General features: G+C 38.7%; 1 protein-coding gene across 3 annotated transcripts in view; it reads left to right on the forward strand.

The window, feature by feature from the left end:
• KCNIP1 (potassium voltage-gated channel interacting protein 1) overlaps positions 1 to 15,072 on the forward strand; it is a 576,971-nt gene that overhangs the window by 212,758 nt on the left and 349,141 nt on the right. Inside the window, exon 1 of one of the 3 annotated variants that reach the window (XM_051978890.1) lies at positions 12,456 to 14,312. The exons of 1 other annotated variant lie outside the window; for it this stretch is intronic. In XM_051978890.1, the coding sequence (XP_051834850.1) occupies positions 14,252 to 14,312 (61 nt within the window). In that variant the 5' untranslated portion in view covers positions 12,456 to 14,251. Of the gene's footprint in view, positions 1 to 12,455; positions 14,313 to 15,072 lie in introns of those variants that run through there. One more of the 3 variants, XM_051978892.1, reaches the window with a different exon arrangement.

Consider the following 15,072-nt stretch of genomic DNA (forward strand, 5'->3'; position numbering starts at 1 on the left):
AAGGGCCACTTTAGTAGTTATGAGGAGGATGGACAAAAGAAGGACCTAAGATAAGAAGTCCAGTATTGCAATAGTCCAGTTGAGAAATAATGAAAGCTTGAACCATGGTGGTCACCATGTGTGTAGAGAAAAGGGTAGTAATGTAAGAGATATTGTATGATCACTAACTGGATATTAGGGAATGGAGAAAGATTCTGATTGGGCAGAGTTATTTTTTGAAAAGAAATAGAAAAGTAAGGGAAATGTTATCCTATCCTTTTTATTTCCACTGCCATCACCTAAGTACATGATTTCCTTACTTCATGCCTATTCTATGACTAGCAATAATTTCCTTAATAACTAACCTCCATGTCTGACCTCTACTGCTCTCCATCTAATAATAACAATTACAACAACTTACATTTATATACTATTTCAATATTGGCAATGAACTGTCCGTTCTTTAATATTATGTATTCCTCACAATAACCCTATGTGAGAGATACAATCACTTACCCATTTTTATAAGCCCCCAGAGCTATAACTAGTATGTGACTGAGGAGAGATGAGTGGTCAGATCTTCCTGACTGCCAAGCCAGCTCTCTATTGAGGACACCAAACTACTTTTAATTGAGGACATCAAAATACTTTTAATAAACAATGCAGCTCATACCTCATTGTCAATTTAATCTTTTTAATGTCTACCTCAGCTGGACATTTAAGACCTTCTCACAATCTGTTCTAGACTCAACCTTCTTTTCAGCCTTATGTTCTACTGTATCCCTACCTCTCATAATTCTTTTATTTCAGCCAAAATATTCTATTTGTGAGAACAAGAGCTTTTTTTTTTTCATTTTTGTCACCAAGCATAGCATATTTCCTGGTACATAATAGGTGCTTAATAAATGTTTGGTCAATCAAGTAGAATTGAATTTTGTGCCATTGTCTCCCAAGCCCTTGGTGCTATTCAATGAGATATGATATAGAAATAGTCCCAATGAAATGCAATAATGATGTGATACAAATGTTAGTTGAGTGCCTACAAATCTTACTCAGATGTATAAAACTTGTGGAGGGACTTGGAAAGCAAAATGGAAAGCAGCCTCTCCTACTAGCACATTCTCCCAGGTGGCTGAACATCCAGCTTCTTACACTTTTCACTCTGTAGGCTTAATATCAGATAGACTGCTCTGAAGCCCTTGTTTCTGATCCGTCCTAGTGCTCATCTGCCTAACATTCTCCTTCTAGAACAGCTCTGGGCTTGTGCATATGAATACTAATGCGGCATGCAAATTTCAAAATAATAGAAACTGTACAAACTAGAACAAGTACTCCCAACTCTCCTGTACATGACATGTTTGGGCTCATCATAGGATGTTATTAAAAAGGAAAAGAGGGGAGAAAAAGAAGGGAAGAAGGAGGATGAAGGGGAGGGGGAAGAGAGAAGAGAAATGAAGGGGAGAGGAAAGAAGGATAGAATGGAGGAAAGGAGAGAGAGACAGACAGACAGACAGACAGACAAGGAGGGAAGGAGGGAAGGGAAGGGAGAGAGGTGGGAGGGAAAGGGGGAAGAGAGAGAGAGAGAGAGAGAGAGAGAGAGAGAGAGAGAGAGAGAATGAACAAAAAGAAGTAGAAATCATTTTGATGAACAACTCTTGTCAAGAAATATCTCTCTTGAGTGGCAGCCCAAATGAAAGGAGTGAGTGGGGAGGGGAGCAGAGATGCAAACTCCAAGTGAGTGTGAAAGCACTATTATTCATCAAGAAAGAGCTCACAGTAGAACTCCCAGTAGGTTTTACTGTCTTCTCAGGGTCTCAGTCAATAAAAACTACATGAAGGTCACTCTGCCCACTCATTCTTATATACCCAAGTCTCTTATCCTCCCAGACTTGAATTTAAAGAGGCCTTTGGCATTGGAAAATCTAAGAAAGTAGTCACTGCCTTTGCAGTGTTCATTATCACCCATTTCACCAAGAAGGAGATGAGGGTAAATGTGGACGGTTTCCTAATCAACTATATCATATTACTTCTCGATGTTTTCCTTTCCTCTCTCTCCCTTTTTCTCCTTACCTCTCTTCTTTTCTCTCTCCCTTTCTCTCTTCTTTTCTCTTTGCTCAGGAAAATCTAAATTTGAAGTTGGTCTCAAATACTCACTTACTATATGACCCTGGATACTTAAACACTGTTTGTCTCAGTTTCTGCATCAGTAAAATGGGGGTTAAAATAGCACCTACCTCCCAGGGATGTTGTAAAGATCAAATAAGGTAATAGTTGTAAAATGCTTAGCACAGTTTTTGGCATAATAAGTGATGTACAAATGTTAGCTATTATTGTTACTGTTATTTCCTTCTTTCTACCATGTAAATGAAAAAAGTATTTATGAGACCTGGGCCAAAGGTTAGATGAGATGAACTGAGGCAACCTTCAGCATTATTGGTGGGATTATATTTTGGTAGGGGGAAAAAAACTCTTCTGTAGGAATTCAAGGAGACTCTTTGACAAGTTTGATCCAATTCACAAAGTATGTATTCAGCTCTTATTATGTACAAAGGCACTGTCCTAGGTTAAGTCAATTTATTAAGTGTTAATTGCTGATGATGTGTTAAGTACTGGGTATACAGAAAAAGGCAAAAATATTGTTGCTGCTATCAGGAAGCTCACAGTCCAATGAGACAGACTTCATGTATTGCAAACAAGAGATCAACAGGATACAAAGGATATTATCTCAAGTGTAACACACCAATATTAAGATAAATTAGTGTCAAGCACTGGGGAATACCAGGACAATAATCCCATTCTTCAAAAAGCTTCCATCCCATCAACTCCCTCAAATAATTGCTCTCTCCCTCTCTTTCTCTGACTCTGTCTCTATTTCTGTCTCTCAGTCTATCTCTCTGTTTCTCGGTCTTTCTCTGTCTCTGTCTCCATCTCTTTGTCTCTGTGTGTGTCTCTGTCTCTCTGTCTCTGTCTCTCTCTCTCTGTCTCTTTCTCTCTCTGTCTCTCTCTCTCTTTTTCTCTCTTTTTCTGTGTGTCTCTCTCCATCTCTCTATCTGTATCTTTCTCTCCCTCTCTCCCTTCTCCCTCCCCCCTCTCTCTGTCTGTCTCTGTCTCTCTCTGTCTCTCTGTCTCTGTCTGTGTGTGTGTGTGTGTCTCTCTCTGTCTGTCTCTCTCTGTCTCTCTCTCTCTCTCTGTTTCTCTGTCTCTCTCTCTGTCTCTGTCTCTCTCTCTCTCTTTTTCTCTCTTTTTCTGTGTGTCTCTCTCTATCTCTCAATCTGTCTCTTTCTCTCTCTCTCTCCCTTCCTCTTCCCCTCTCCCTCCCCCTTCTCTCTGTCTGTCTCTGTCTGTCTCTGTCTCTCTGTCTCTGTCTGTGTGTGTGTGTGTCTCCGTCTGTCTCTGTCTCTGTCTCTGTCTCTCTCTCTCTCTCTCTCTCTCTCTCTCTCTCTCTTTCTCTCTCTCATTGCCAAAATGATCTCTAATAGGCCTTAAAACTCTTCTGATTTATGGGATGTAGAGGAGAAAAAAAGCACCAGGTGGTTCAGCAATATTTACTGAGGTGTTTTGCATGCAGAGTATTTTCATTGTGTACAACTTGTACTTCCCCAAAACCTGGCTCAATCAACAATGGGAACATTTTAGAAATTAAAGCATTAAACCAGCAGATCTGCCAAGACTCCAAGGACCCTTAGTGCAAGCTACAAGATGTATTTTTATGGATAATTCTTCTATGGGATACAGATGAGCTTTCCTACTTTAAGAACTTTTGTGGGGGGGGGGGGGAACAAAACAGTTGGGTTAAATTACTTGACCAGGATTACACAGTTAGGAAGTGTTCAGTGTCTGAGGTCAGATTTGAACTCAGGTCCTCTTGACTTCAGGGCTGGTGTTCTATCTATTATTCCACCTAATTGCCCTTATATCCTAAAAACTTTCTGATAAATCATGCTGTTCCTGAAAAATGAAAAGACTTCAGAGGAGGTTTGGATTTGGAAGACCTAAATTTTTGTGGCCTTAAGCCTATAAAATGGATTTATGTCTTTTTGAGAACGGGTCTAAGCACTTCCCTATTCAAATAAAATCAAGAGCACAGATTTTCTAGCTATGTTAAGGACAAGATATAGATCAGAGAATGAGTAGGACTGTTGCTCAAGAGGGAGCAGATATTAATAAATATTTCAAACTAGATGCCTTCTAGACATCTTAAACTCAACACATCCAAAACTGAATTCAGTACATTTCTCACCTAAGTCTTCTCCACTTATGAACTTCCCTATTAGTGCTAAGGATATTGCCATCCTCCAATACACCAGACTTACAATTCCATATCATATTGTCTCATTCTCTCACCTACCTCCCCCACTACATTCACTATGTTGCCAAATGTTGGAACTTTACCTTGTGACCAACATTTCTTACAAAATTCCTTCTTCTGATACAGCTACCATCCTGATAATATAAGTTCACATTACCTCATACCCTTAATATTGAAATAGCCTGCTGGCTGATCTGCCTACCACAAGTACTCCTTTCTACTTCACCCTTTTTTCCTTAATATCTATAGGAAGCCTTTCCCAATCCATCTTACTTCTAGTGCCTTCTGTCTGCTAATTATTTTCTGTTTATCCTATATAAAGCTTATTGTACATATTTGTTTGCTTGTTGTCTCCCCCATTAGATTGTGAGCTTTTTGAGGGTAGAAACTGTTTTTTGTCTTTTTATGTTTGTTTGCTTGCTTCCCCCAGCACTTAGCACAATGCCTGGCATATAGCAGGCACTTAATAATTGCTTAGTGACTATCTGAATGCCTCCAATCCATTTGTACTCAGCTGTCAAATTAATCTGAACTGACCATGTCATTCCCATATTTAATAAATTCAAGTGTCTCCCTATCACCTCCAGGATCAAATATAAATCTTCTGTTTAACATTCAAAGTCCTTTGTAACCTGCTCCACGCCTATCTTTCCAGTCTTATACCTTATTCTCTCCCAGTTGTATCCTTCAATCCAACAACTTAGACCTCTTTTCTATTCCTCCAACAAGATACTCATCTCCCAATTCTGGGCCTTTTATTGGCTGTTTCCCATGCCATTCCCTGTTTTTTCCTTTCCTTCCTCATCTCCACCTCCTAGATTCCTTAGCTATCTTCAAGTCCCAGCTAAAATCCCACCTTTTGATTGTATCTATTTAATTTATATCAGAGTATTTGCTATCTTGGAGGTGGAGGAGGGAAGGGAGGGAAGAAGAAAAATCTGGAAGACAGTCTTACAAAAATGAATTTTAAAAAACTATCTTTACATGTATTTGGAAAGATAAAATACTATTGTACATAAAAAAGAGAAACACAAAAAAATCCAACCCCACCTTTTATAGGAAGCCTTTTCTGATTAATGCTGGTGCTTTTCTTCTTTTATCTCTTATTCTTCCTGCATATAACTTGGTTGTGTGCAGGTTGTATCTTCAATGTTTAGCATACTTCCTGCCACATGTTGTTGATGTTGTTCAGTTATTTCAGTTATGGCCATCTCTTTGTGACTCCATTTAGGGTTTTCTTGGCAAAGATACTGGAACAGTTTGCCATTTTCTTCTCCAGCTCATTTTAAAGATGAGGAAACTGAGGCAGAGTTAAGTGATTTGGCCAGGGTTATACAGCTGGTAAGTATTTGAGCCCAAATTTTAACTCTGGTCTTCCTGATTCTAGGCCTGGTACTCCATACATTGCACCATCTAGCCTCCTGGTACATAGTAGAAGCTTATTGACTGACATAATAGATAACAAAAAGTATTAAGATCTTCTTTATTTTGTGTGATGAGTAAAAAGTTCACAAAGGTAGACTGAGGTATGTTCACTTCAAGAAAGATAACCATGTACTAATAGGGTGCCAAATCTAGTTTAAAAGGGAGTCAATGGATTACCTCTATGTATGTCAGAGAGCCTGAGATGAAGAAAACTTATTTTTATAAGGTCAGAACAAAGAACAGAGCAGGGTAGGTGATATCACGGGATTTAGGAAACATGATTGGTTATAGAGTTGTATCTAGAGAAATAATATAATTGATTGGAAGTTAGGAATTGAGGGCTAGAAACAATATCCCTCTGTCCTCTGTGATTAAGAAGTATTCATTGTTTAAATCCATTTGCAAATTTAAACAATAACTTCTTTGGATAGCTTGGTGGTATAAGGATAAAAATTCTCTGGTGTCTACCTGCATTTCCCCAGGATAGTAGAATTTCTTGGGGCAAGAATAAAACAGTGATAAGCAACAGAACTGGTTTTCTGAATATCTCATTTTACAGGCTGCCTGAATTTCTGTACTGTTTCAAAGATGAAGAAATATAACTTAGGCAGTTACAGGACAAAAATCAATTAACTATAAATAGGATCAATAAAAATGATACAAAAATCAATTTAATCTTCTCAGTTGATTATCTCTAATTTTCCCCGTACAGATCATGGTAATTGGAGTTGTTTGCATATTGTCTCCTCTATTAGAATTCAAATTTCTTGATAGTTAGGACTGATTTTTGCATTTCTTTGTAACCCTAAAGCTTAGCACAGTGCCAGTGTCTAGTACATAGTAGTAAAAGCTTGTTTAATAAAAGCTTCTTGATTATTAAAAAGAGGCAGAGAAGTATATGAGTCCTATTTTGTTTCTATTTTCTTTTCCAAGAGCAGTCTTCAAATGGTCAGGATAGAATAAAAATTGGATAGAGAAAATCAAATACAAAAGTTATCTAGAAGGCAGTAGGAGGCAGTATTGTATGGTGGAAAACTGGCAAACTGAATACACAAATCACAAATCTGACACATATTGGCTATGTGACAATTTGGCAAGTATTATCTCGATTCTCTCATACCTCTTTCTAATACTTAGAGTATTAGATTTGCAAAATAATAATTTTAAATCTTAAGGAAATTCTCTACACTGGTGAAATAATGCTTAGACAGAAAAAGGTGGGAGTGAAGGTGGCACACAGCCAGCAACAGTGGACTCAAGTTCCCACATCAAGATAAATGAAATTCCAAAAGACCAAGAACTTTCAGGGGAGGAATGCTGAGCTTTGAATAATTGTGAAACATCTCTAATGAAGAACCACAGTCTTAAAAAGATGGAATTTTAAGTTTAATTTCAGAAAATAATAGAAAAAATGTATCTTTCCCCTTTCTTATAAAGTGCTGAACTTATGACTGTAGAACCCAGTATATACTGTGAGTTTCAGATTTGGCTGAAATGCTTCCCCCCTCCCTTTTTTTTGTAAAAATGTTTTTGCTTGTTACGAATAGAAAGAGAGAGGGAAAATGGAAATAAAAATGATACAAAAATTATCTGTGTCTCTACTTCTGTTTTTCTTTCCTCTTTGTCTCTACTCTCCATCTCTGTCTGTCTCTCTCCCTCCTTCTCCCCTTCTCCCTTCCCCCTCCCCCTCTCTCTCTCTCTTCTTCTTCCTCCCTCTTCCTTTTTCTTTCCCTCTCCCTCTCACTCTCTCTTCTTTCTTCTCTTCCTCCTTTCCTCTCCCTCTTTTTCTCCTCCCCCCTCTCAATTTTCCCATTTGTAAAGTTCCAATAGTAATAGTATCTACTTCTCAGGATCATTGTGAGGATCAAAGGATATAATATTTGTGAAGCATTTTGCAAACCTTAAATTGCTCACTATTTTTAAGGCAAGGTTTTATTTCAGATATTAAAAATGTTGCATACTTTTCACTTTGCAATCTTACCCTCTCTCTTCTCCACTTCAATTCTTGGCCCAGCTTATTACCCATCTGTAGGGATTGTAAAGGATATGTGTGCTGATGGTCTAACTTAATAGACTGTCTTTCCAATTGCTTGCTGTAGTCTGGATAATAGATATTATTCAGCCATTTGGTTTTTCCTGTATAGATTGTTAGGCTGAGCTCTTCCAAGAGAGAATGAATTTTAATAACCAGCTCTTGTACTTTGGGGCTTGATTCAACCATCACAATATTATTTGCAAATAGGAGCATCTGGAGAACTTCATTTATTGGAAACCCCTCTTTGGAACCTGTGCAAGACATTGGTAAGCATCCATCTCCCTGTTTTATGCCTCACTTAATCAGTGGTAGTCAATGAATGCTGGACAAAGTTATCTCTGTTTTAATTTATCAAGGAATTATATATGATATTAATATCTGCATGAAAGATAACACATTGAAAGAGAGCCTTTGAGGCTGCATTCTATCTTACCTAGTCATATATTTTTGGTAGGGTTTTGTGGGTTTTGGTGATCACTGAACAATAAACACAGTGGAATCTTATATTCTCCATACCTTTTAAATCAGCTGTTTGACTGTGAAAATGTGATTTGTTGCAGAAAATTGTGGAAACTTGTCAGTATGGCCCCAGTGTAAGGTCATCTTCAAAAAGATTTTATAAATAAATTGACAATCCTCTCAATTATCTTTTTGGGTAGCAATAGTGTGGTTTGTCTGTGGGAGGTAAGGTGTATTTGTGTGTATGTGTGGGTGTGTGTTTCATTTTCTCAGATTCTTAGTCTCTTTAAGATAATTTAAAAATCACCCTTTCTATGCCTTCCAAATCGTATTGCCCCCAGCATGGATCATTTTCTTGTATTGTTTGCCCCTGTCCAGCTATCTTCTTGTCTACCTTTTCCCAAGTATCATTTCTTTTTGTAGCACACTGGAAACTATTACAGTATCTAAAGAATAAAAATTGCAAATGATCCAAAAAGCAATGGGGAGATAAATGGCAGGGGGAGTAGGCATATTATCAGTGACCACCGTATACAAGAAGTAGCCTAAAACTATCAGACAGAAAATGAATAATCAGGAAAGGGGATGAACCAGTGAGAGCAAAATTCTTCTGGCATCTACTGATTGTTAAAAGATTTACAGAGCAGTTTCCAGTATATTGAATAGATTCTTTTTGGATAATATCATTCAAAAAAGTAAATATCTTGACAAGGAAAAACAATGGATTGAATTTAAAACGATAAAACTTATTAGATACAAATATAAATCCCTAAAATAAACTCAAGTCAAGTTCACAAATACAGAATGTGAAGGACATGGCCAAACTTGTTGGTGACAGAAAAGACCTGTACATTTTAGCCGACTGTAAACTCTATATAAATCAACTGTATGACGTGATCACTCCAAAAGTCAGTGACTAACCCAGTTCTTAGATTTCATTGTGTCCAGAATAAGAGATAATTCTCCCCCACTTTATATCATGTCTGAAGTCCTATACTCAGGCCTGGTTTGCATTTTAGGTAAGATACACTCAAGTTGAAATGAGAAGAATAGAGGGTGACTGAAATGGTGAAAGGACTTAGAATCAACCCTGCCTTATGAGGATTATTTGAAAAACCTGGAGATGTTTAGCCTAATGAGAAAAATACGTGGAATTTATATCATCTCAAAGGTTTGTAAAATGCTTTATCTTCTTCATTGTATTTGAACAATTCCTATGAGACAAGTATTGCAGGTATTATTATCCCCATTTAGCTGTCTTCAAGCATTTGAAAGGCTGTCATGTGGAAGAGGGATTAGATTTGTTCTGAGTGGCCCCAGAGGGTATAACCAGGAGCAACAAGTGGAAGATGCAGAGAACTATATTTCAGTTCAATAGAAGGGTGGAAAAAAGCATCCTAACAACCACAGCTAACCGGAGATGGAATAGGCTGCCTAAGGAGGCAATGAATTCTCTATCACCTGAGCTCCATGAGTGGTAGTTGAATTATCACTTGGCTGGTGTGTTCTCAAGGAATTCCTGCTCAGGTGTGGCTTGTACTAGATGCTTATGAGATCCCTTCCAGCTATAAGAATCTATGAAGAGGATTGCTTGCCATCTAGGAGGAGTGGGGGGGAGGAGAGGAAAATCTGAAATACAAGGCTATGCGAGGGTCAATGTTTAAAAATTCTCTGTGCATATGTTTAGTAAATAAAAAGCTTTAAAAAAAAAAAAGAATCTACGAAGAATCTGTTGAATATCTATAATGTATGCATTTTTAGGATGTACAACCGGGGAGATGGGATCAATACACAAAAGAAATAAAAGATGCAAGCTTTTTATATCTAAATTTGCCCTCAAAGCTTTCACATTCTAGCTGAGGAGACTAGATTTACACATGCAAAACTTTTGGAGAATAACACAAAACAAAATAAAATCAAGGCCAATTACATCCCTTTCCTGAAGCAATTTAAGAGTCTTCTGTTAACATGGGGAAAAGCATTGAAAATAAATTTAGTGGTTAATTAATTATATTAATATAATCCCTCTTCCCTCATTCTTAATATTAACTTTCAAGATTTTTTTGTATGGGAATCTCCTAGAAAAGGGTAAGGATGAAATATGCCACAAGTGAAGTGATAGAATATATGTAACTTTGTATAAATAACTTTGTTTTCATGGAAGGCCAGTGAATATTTATTAACTAAGCATCTTACAGAGAAAACAGAAATCCCATGGACTCAACCTTATCTCCTTGGGAGGCACTGTTCTCTGAGGGGAAGCTGCGGATTTGGGCAGACATCTGATGGTTTTTTTTCAAGCTAGGTGTCTCAGACTGATTTTGAATCCTTACATAGATATTTACTAGCTATGTGACCCTGAGCAATTCACTCAAACTCTTTGAGCTTCAGTTTCACAACCTGTAAAATGTAGATAATAAGAGCACCTCCCTTTCAGGATGATTGTGAGGGTCAAATGAAGATCATATGTATATGTGTGTATGTGTGTAGTGCTTTGTGAACCCTAAAGAAATATGTGAGTACTAACTGCTATTATTATTATTAAATCAGACCATTTCAATCCAGAAACTGAAGATTTATACTTCTTCCAAAGTACAGCAGAGGTAATATCATGTAGTAGAAGGAGTACTGGTCTTGGTGTTTAAGAAGACCTAGCTTATAAAGTCTTTGTTCTCAGTCATATGACTCATCATATGACCTTGCATATGAAAACCAGAAACGTGCACCCAAAAACATCAGTGATTGGGAGTTACCATCCACAGAACCTCAACAACCTTCCCAGAGTAGACCAAAATCATCATAATAATCCCAACAAGAAGTTCAGCCAGTATCTCTTGTTTTTCTTTCTTCTCACTCCTATTGGAAAAAGATAAATTGTAAATGACTTGGAACTCCACTAAACAGATAGCTCATTGCTTTTGGAAAAGGCCCATCCCTAAACTCATATAAGTGTATAAGAACAAGAGTCATTCTCCCAATTGGTAAGTAGTTAAAGACTATGAACAAGTAGTTTTCTAAAGAAGAAATGCAAGTTATCAATAACTATATGAAAGAGGTTCCTAATCACTAAAAATAAGTTAGATTCAATTAAAGCTGAGTTTTCACTTCATACCTATCAGATTGGCAAGATCATAAGAGAATTAAAAGATAAATGCTGGAGTACCTGTAGGAAAACTGGCACATTGATGAGCTGTTGGGAAAGCTGTGATGTGTTTCCCCTGTTCTGAAAAAGAATGTGGAATTATAGCAGAAAAGACATTAAGCTCTTTGCCCTTTCACCTAAGGGTGGCACTATTATTTATGTGCCTCAGGAAGATCAAAGAAAGAGGGGAAAGCCTTACATATATAAAATTGCACCACTTTTCTATGGTAGCAAAAACTGAAAAGTAAGAGCTCATTGAATGGAAAATGGCTGAATAAAATATGGTATAGGAATATAATGGAAATGTAAGAACCAAAAATATGAAGAATTCAGAGAAGCTCGGGAACATTGGCATTAGCTAGTTCATAACAACCTTAGTGTGTTGAGATAGTGTGCTATTGTTAACCCCATTTTACAGTTGAAACAAATAGAGAGATTAAATGATTTGCTTAGTGTCAAAGAACATGTAATTGTCCCTCAGGTCTTCCTGACTCCAGGCCCAATGAAATATTAATTTAGGAAGGAAGGAAGGAAGGAAGGAAGGAAGGAAGGAAGGAAGGAAGGAAGGAAGGAAGGAAGGAAGGAAGGAAGGAAGGAAGGAAGGAAGGAAGGAAGGAAGGAAGGAAGGAAGGAAGGAAGGAAAGAAGGAAGGAAGGAAGGAAGGAAAAGAAAAACTCTCAAAAAACAAACAAACAAACAAAAAAAAACCTTTCAGTGGTTCTTCAGGATAAAATACAAACTCCTCAGCCTGTCATTTAAAGGCCTCCCAAAAGTTAGCTCCAGTTTATATTTCTAGCTTAATTTCCTTTTTTATACAATCCATAGTGCAGCCAACCTGGACTATTAGCTGATCCCCATCTTACTCTACCTGCCTCACATGTATTCATCTGGGCTATTCTCTGGATTGGTAAAGATGTCCTCTTCAGAGTTACTTGTTAAAATCCTCTTTCTTCAAGATTCTTCTCCTCCATGAAAACATCCCTGATTCCCCCCATTTAAAAGCAGTTTCTCTCTCTCTCTCTCTTTCTCTCTCTCTCTTTCTCTCTTTCTCTCTCTCTCTCTCTCTGTCTCTCTCTCTCTCTTCATATTTTCTAATGCACTTGGTTTAGACCTCTTCATGATGATGTCCATTGTATCATATTTATATCTGTACATGTCACTGCATACACTAATGTATATATATATTATGCGTTTAGTGGGATTAAGGGGATCACTACTAACAAACAGTCTTTCAAATAGCTTATATCATCCAAATTTTGGGCAGCAAACAAAAGCAAATAGATATCCCTGGAACCAAGCTCACATCTGAGAAATTAAAAAAAAAAAAAAATCAGAAATCAACTAGCAGCTAAAAGAACATTAGACAACACATAGGAGGATTTGAGTCCAATCTTAGCTATGTGATATTGGGCAAGTCATTTTCTCTCTCTAGGCCTGTTTTCTCAGCTGTAAAATGAAAGACTAGATGTTCTCAGAGATCCCTTCAACCTTTAATATTCTGATTCCATAATTAGACTTGAAATAAAAACTTACTTCAAAAAGCACACTGCAGAGTACCCCAGTTTGGGGTTCTCTATCCACTAGCAGGATTATCATCTTCATCAGAAACCTGATAAATGTAGTGACCCTAAGAAGCATGGCTTGAGTTCCTAGAAGGTATTCTGGGCTTCATCCATCACCACTTTTTATGTAAATATTTCAATATATAAGGTATTCTAGCCTCCCCCACCCCAGGGTGTGGTCAATGGCATGAGAGGGCAGAATTGTCTTTCATCCCAACGCGGATTAGCTAATTCAGTTTTTCTCTTCCATCTGCCTTCTCTGACCCAAACCCCTTTCCCCTCTCAGCTCCCTAGAACTCGAGAGAAAAATCTGATGGCTTTTCAAAGACAGGCGCTAATAAAATATATTTTCTCTAAAGGCAGCCCTGCATCTTTTGGTTTGGGGGAAAAAAATTGTTGCTACACTGAGAAAGGTGACAAGGCCAATAGCTGAGGCTTCTCCTTCACGATGATATATGCCCATTTTTACCCTGTACTGTATGCAATGAGGATATTATCATTAGCTAGCTTAGCACATGCATCTGACACGTGAGGAAGTAGGGAAAAAAAAAAAAAAAAAACAAGCAGTGGGGCAATTTACCCCCAGGCTGTCTGACACCTTCCTTATTTCTTTGCTGGGGTGGGGGAAGGAGGAGGTCATGCGCCAGGGAAGAGGGTTTCCCAACCCCCTCCCCCCCAACAATTTTATTTCCTGCTTCCTTAAGACTCTATTAATCACAGCGAGCGCGCCTTCCGCACAGCTGCTCTGCCTCCGACTACTTCACTCTCATTTTCCACTGAGCAGGTTCTCATTCATTCATGATTGGTACTCAGCCCCAGTCCCATGCCTCCCGGGAGACCCACCCCATGCCTCCCGAACTGGAGTTTAGTATGCACGGGGAGGGGAGGTATTGAGACTCAGCCCCACAGGCGGCTGGCTGACTGGCTCGCACCATCATCGGGGACGCGAGTAAGGATTAGCCCGATGTGTTGATGGGGCTGAGCTCCAGTAAATATTTTGATGCATCTGCTTTCAGCCCTGGTCTGAGGGAATCTACCTGGCATTATCATTTGACGGGGAGCTGTTTTGAATGATAACAGAGCAGCTGCTTGTGTGAGTCAGTGCATGTGTGTTGACTGAAGAGGAGAAAAAAAAATCTACAAACCCAACGTTTGCTGAATACCAAGCTGCAGTGTTGGCTGCCCCCTTTTCTTTCTTTCTTTCTTTCCCTTTTCCTTTTTCTTCTTCTTCTTCTTCTTTTTTTTTTTTTCAGTAGACAAGCCAAACTGATCTCTTTCTAAAAGAGGGGGAGGGGCGGGGGAAGTAGGAGATCCAAAGTAACACACAACTACCAGTGATCATGGGGGCTGTGATGGGCACCTTCTCCTCTCTGCAGACCAAACAAAGGCGACCCTCCAAAGGTAAGCTTCTCTCCTCCACTACCTTTTGTTCCTTTGAGCTGTATTTTGGGATCACTAGAGTGCTGCTGCAAAGGGGACCACCATGTGCGATACCCCTGGATGTGGAAGTGAGGGGCAAGTATGGTCCCCTATACAGACAAGATTTCCTTGTGAATACGGGGGAAAGAAGCAGCACTGAGGGAACTCAGGTTTTGCCTAGTTGTGGTTGTAATTCACCTTTGCGGTTTACCATGCCATTCTTGGATATGTGTATGGGGGACTGACAGGTGCTGTCAGGGACTACCAGAACCCTGGCTTCAGTCAAATCATAAAAGGGAGAGAAAATGGCAAATGAGGAAGAGAAGGGCTGAAAGTCTGCCAAAAGAGAGAGAGAGAGGTGATGGGATGGAAATTTTAAAGAATAAAAAAATACATTCGAAAATCTCCTGGTTCCCATGACATCTCAGAGCACCAGCTATACACAGGGACCACACACATGTCTATGGTAGCTTGTAGACATGGGAATCCCAGCAGGGAAAAGGAGAGCTTCTGTCTGCAAACCAAAACGAATTAGCTGCCTGGTGGGATAAGATACTCAGAGCTCCTGTTCCGCCCTTCTCAGGAAGTCAGTAGCAAGCAGGTCAAATAGAGGCTTCATTTCTGCTTCATCTAAGCATGGGGTTTAACGAAAAACATCAGGGGATCCAACAGGAAGTTAGAAGGGACAGTAGGGGGTGGGACTGAAAAATAAATAAATCGGGCTGAGTCAAAAGCTCCTCCT

This window comes from Antechinus flavipes, chromosome 2 (assembly GCF_016432865.1).
Source record: "Antechinus flavipes isolate AdamAnt ecotype Samford, QLD, Australia chromosome 2, AdamAnt_v2, whole genome shotgun sequence".
Lineage (NCBI taxonomy): Eukaryota > Metazoa > Chordata > Mammalia > Dasyuromorphia > Dasyuridae > Antechinus > Antechinus flavipes.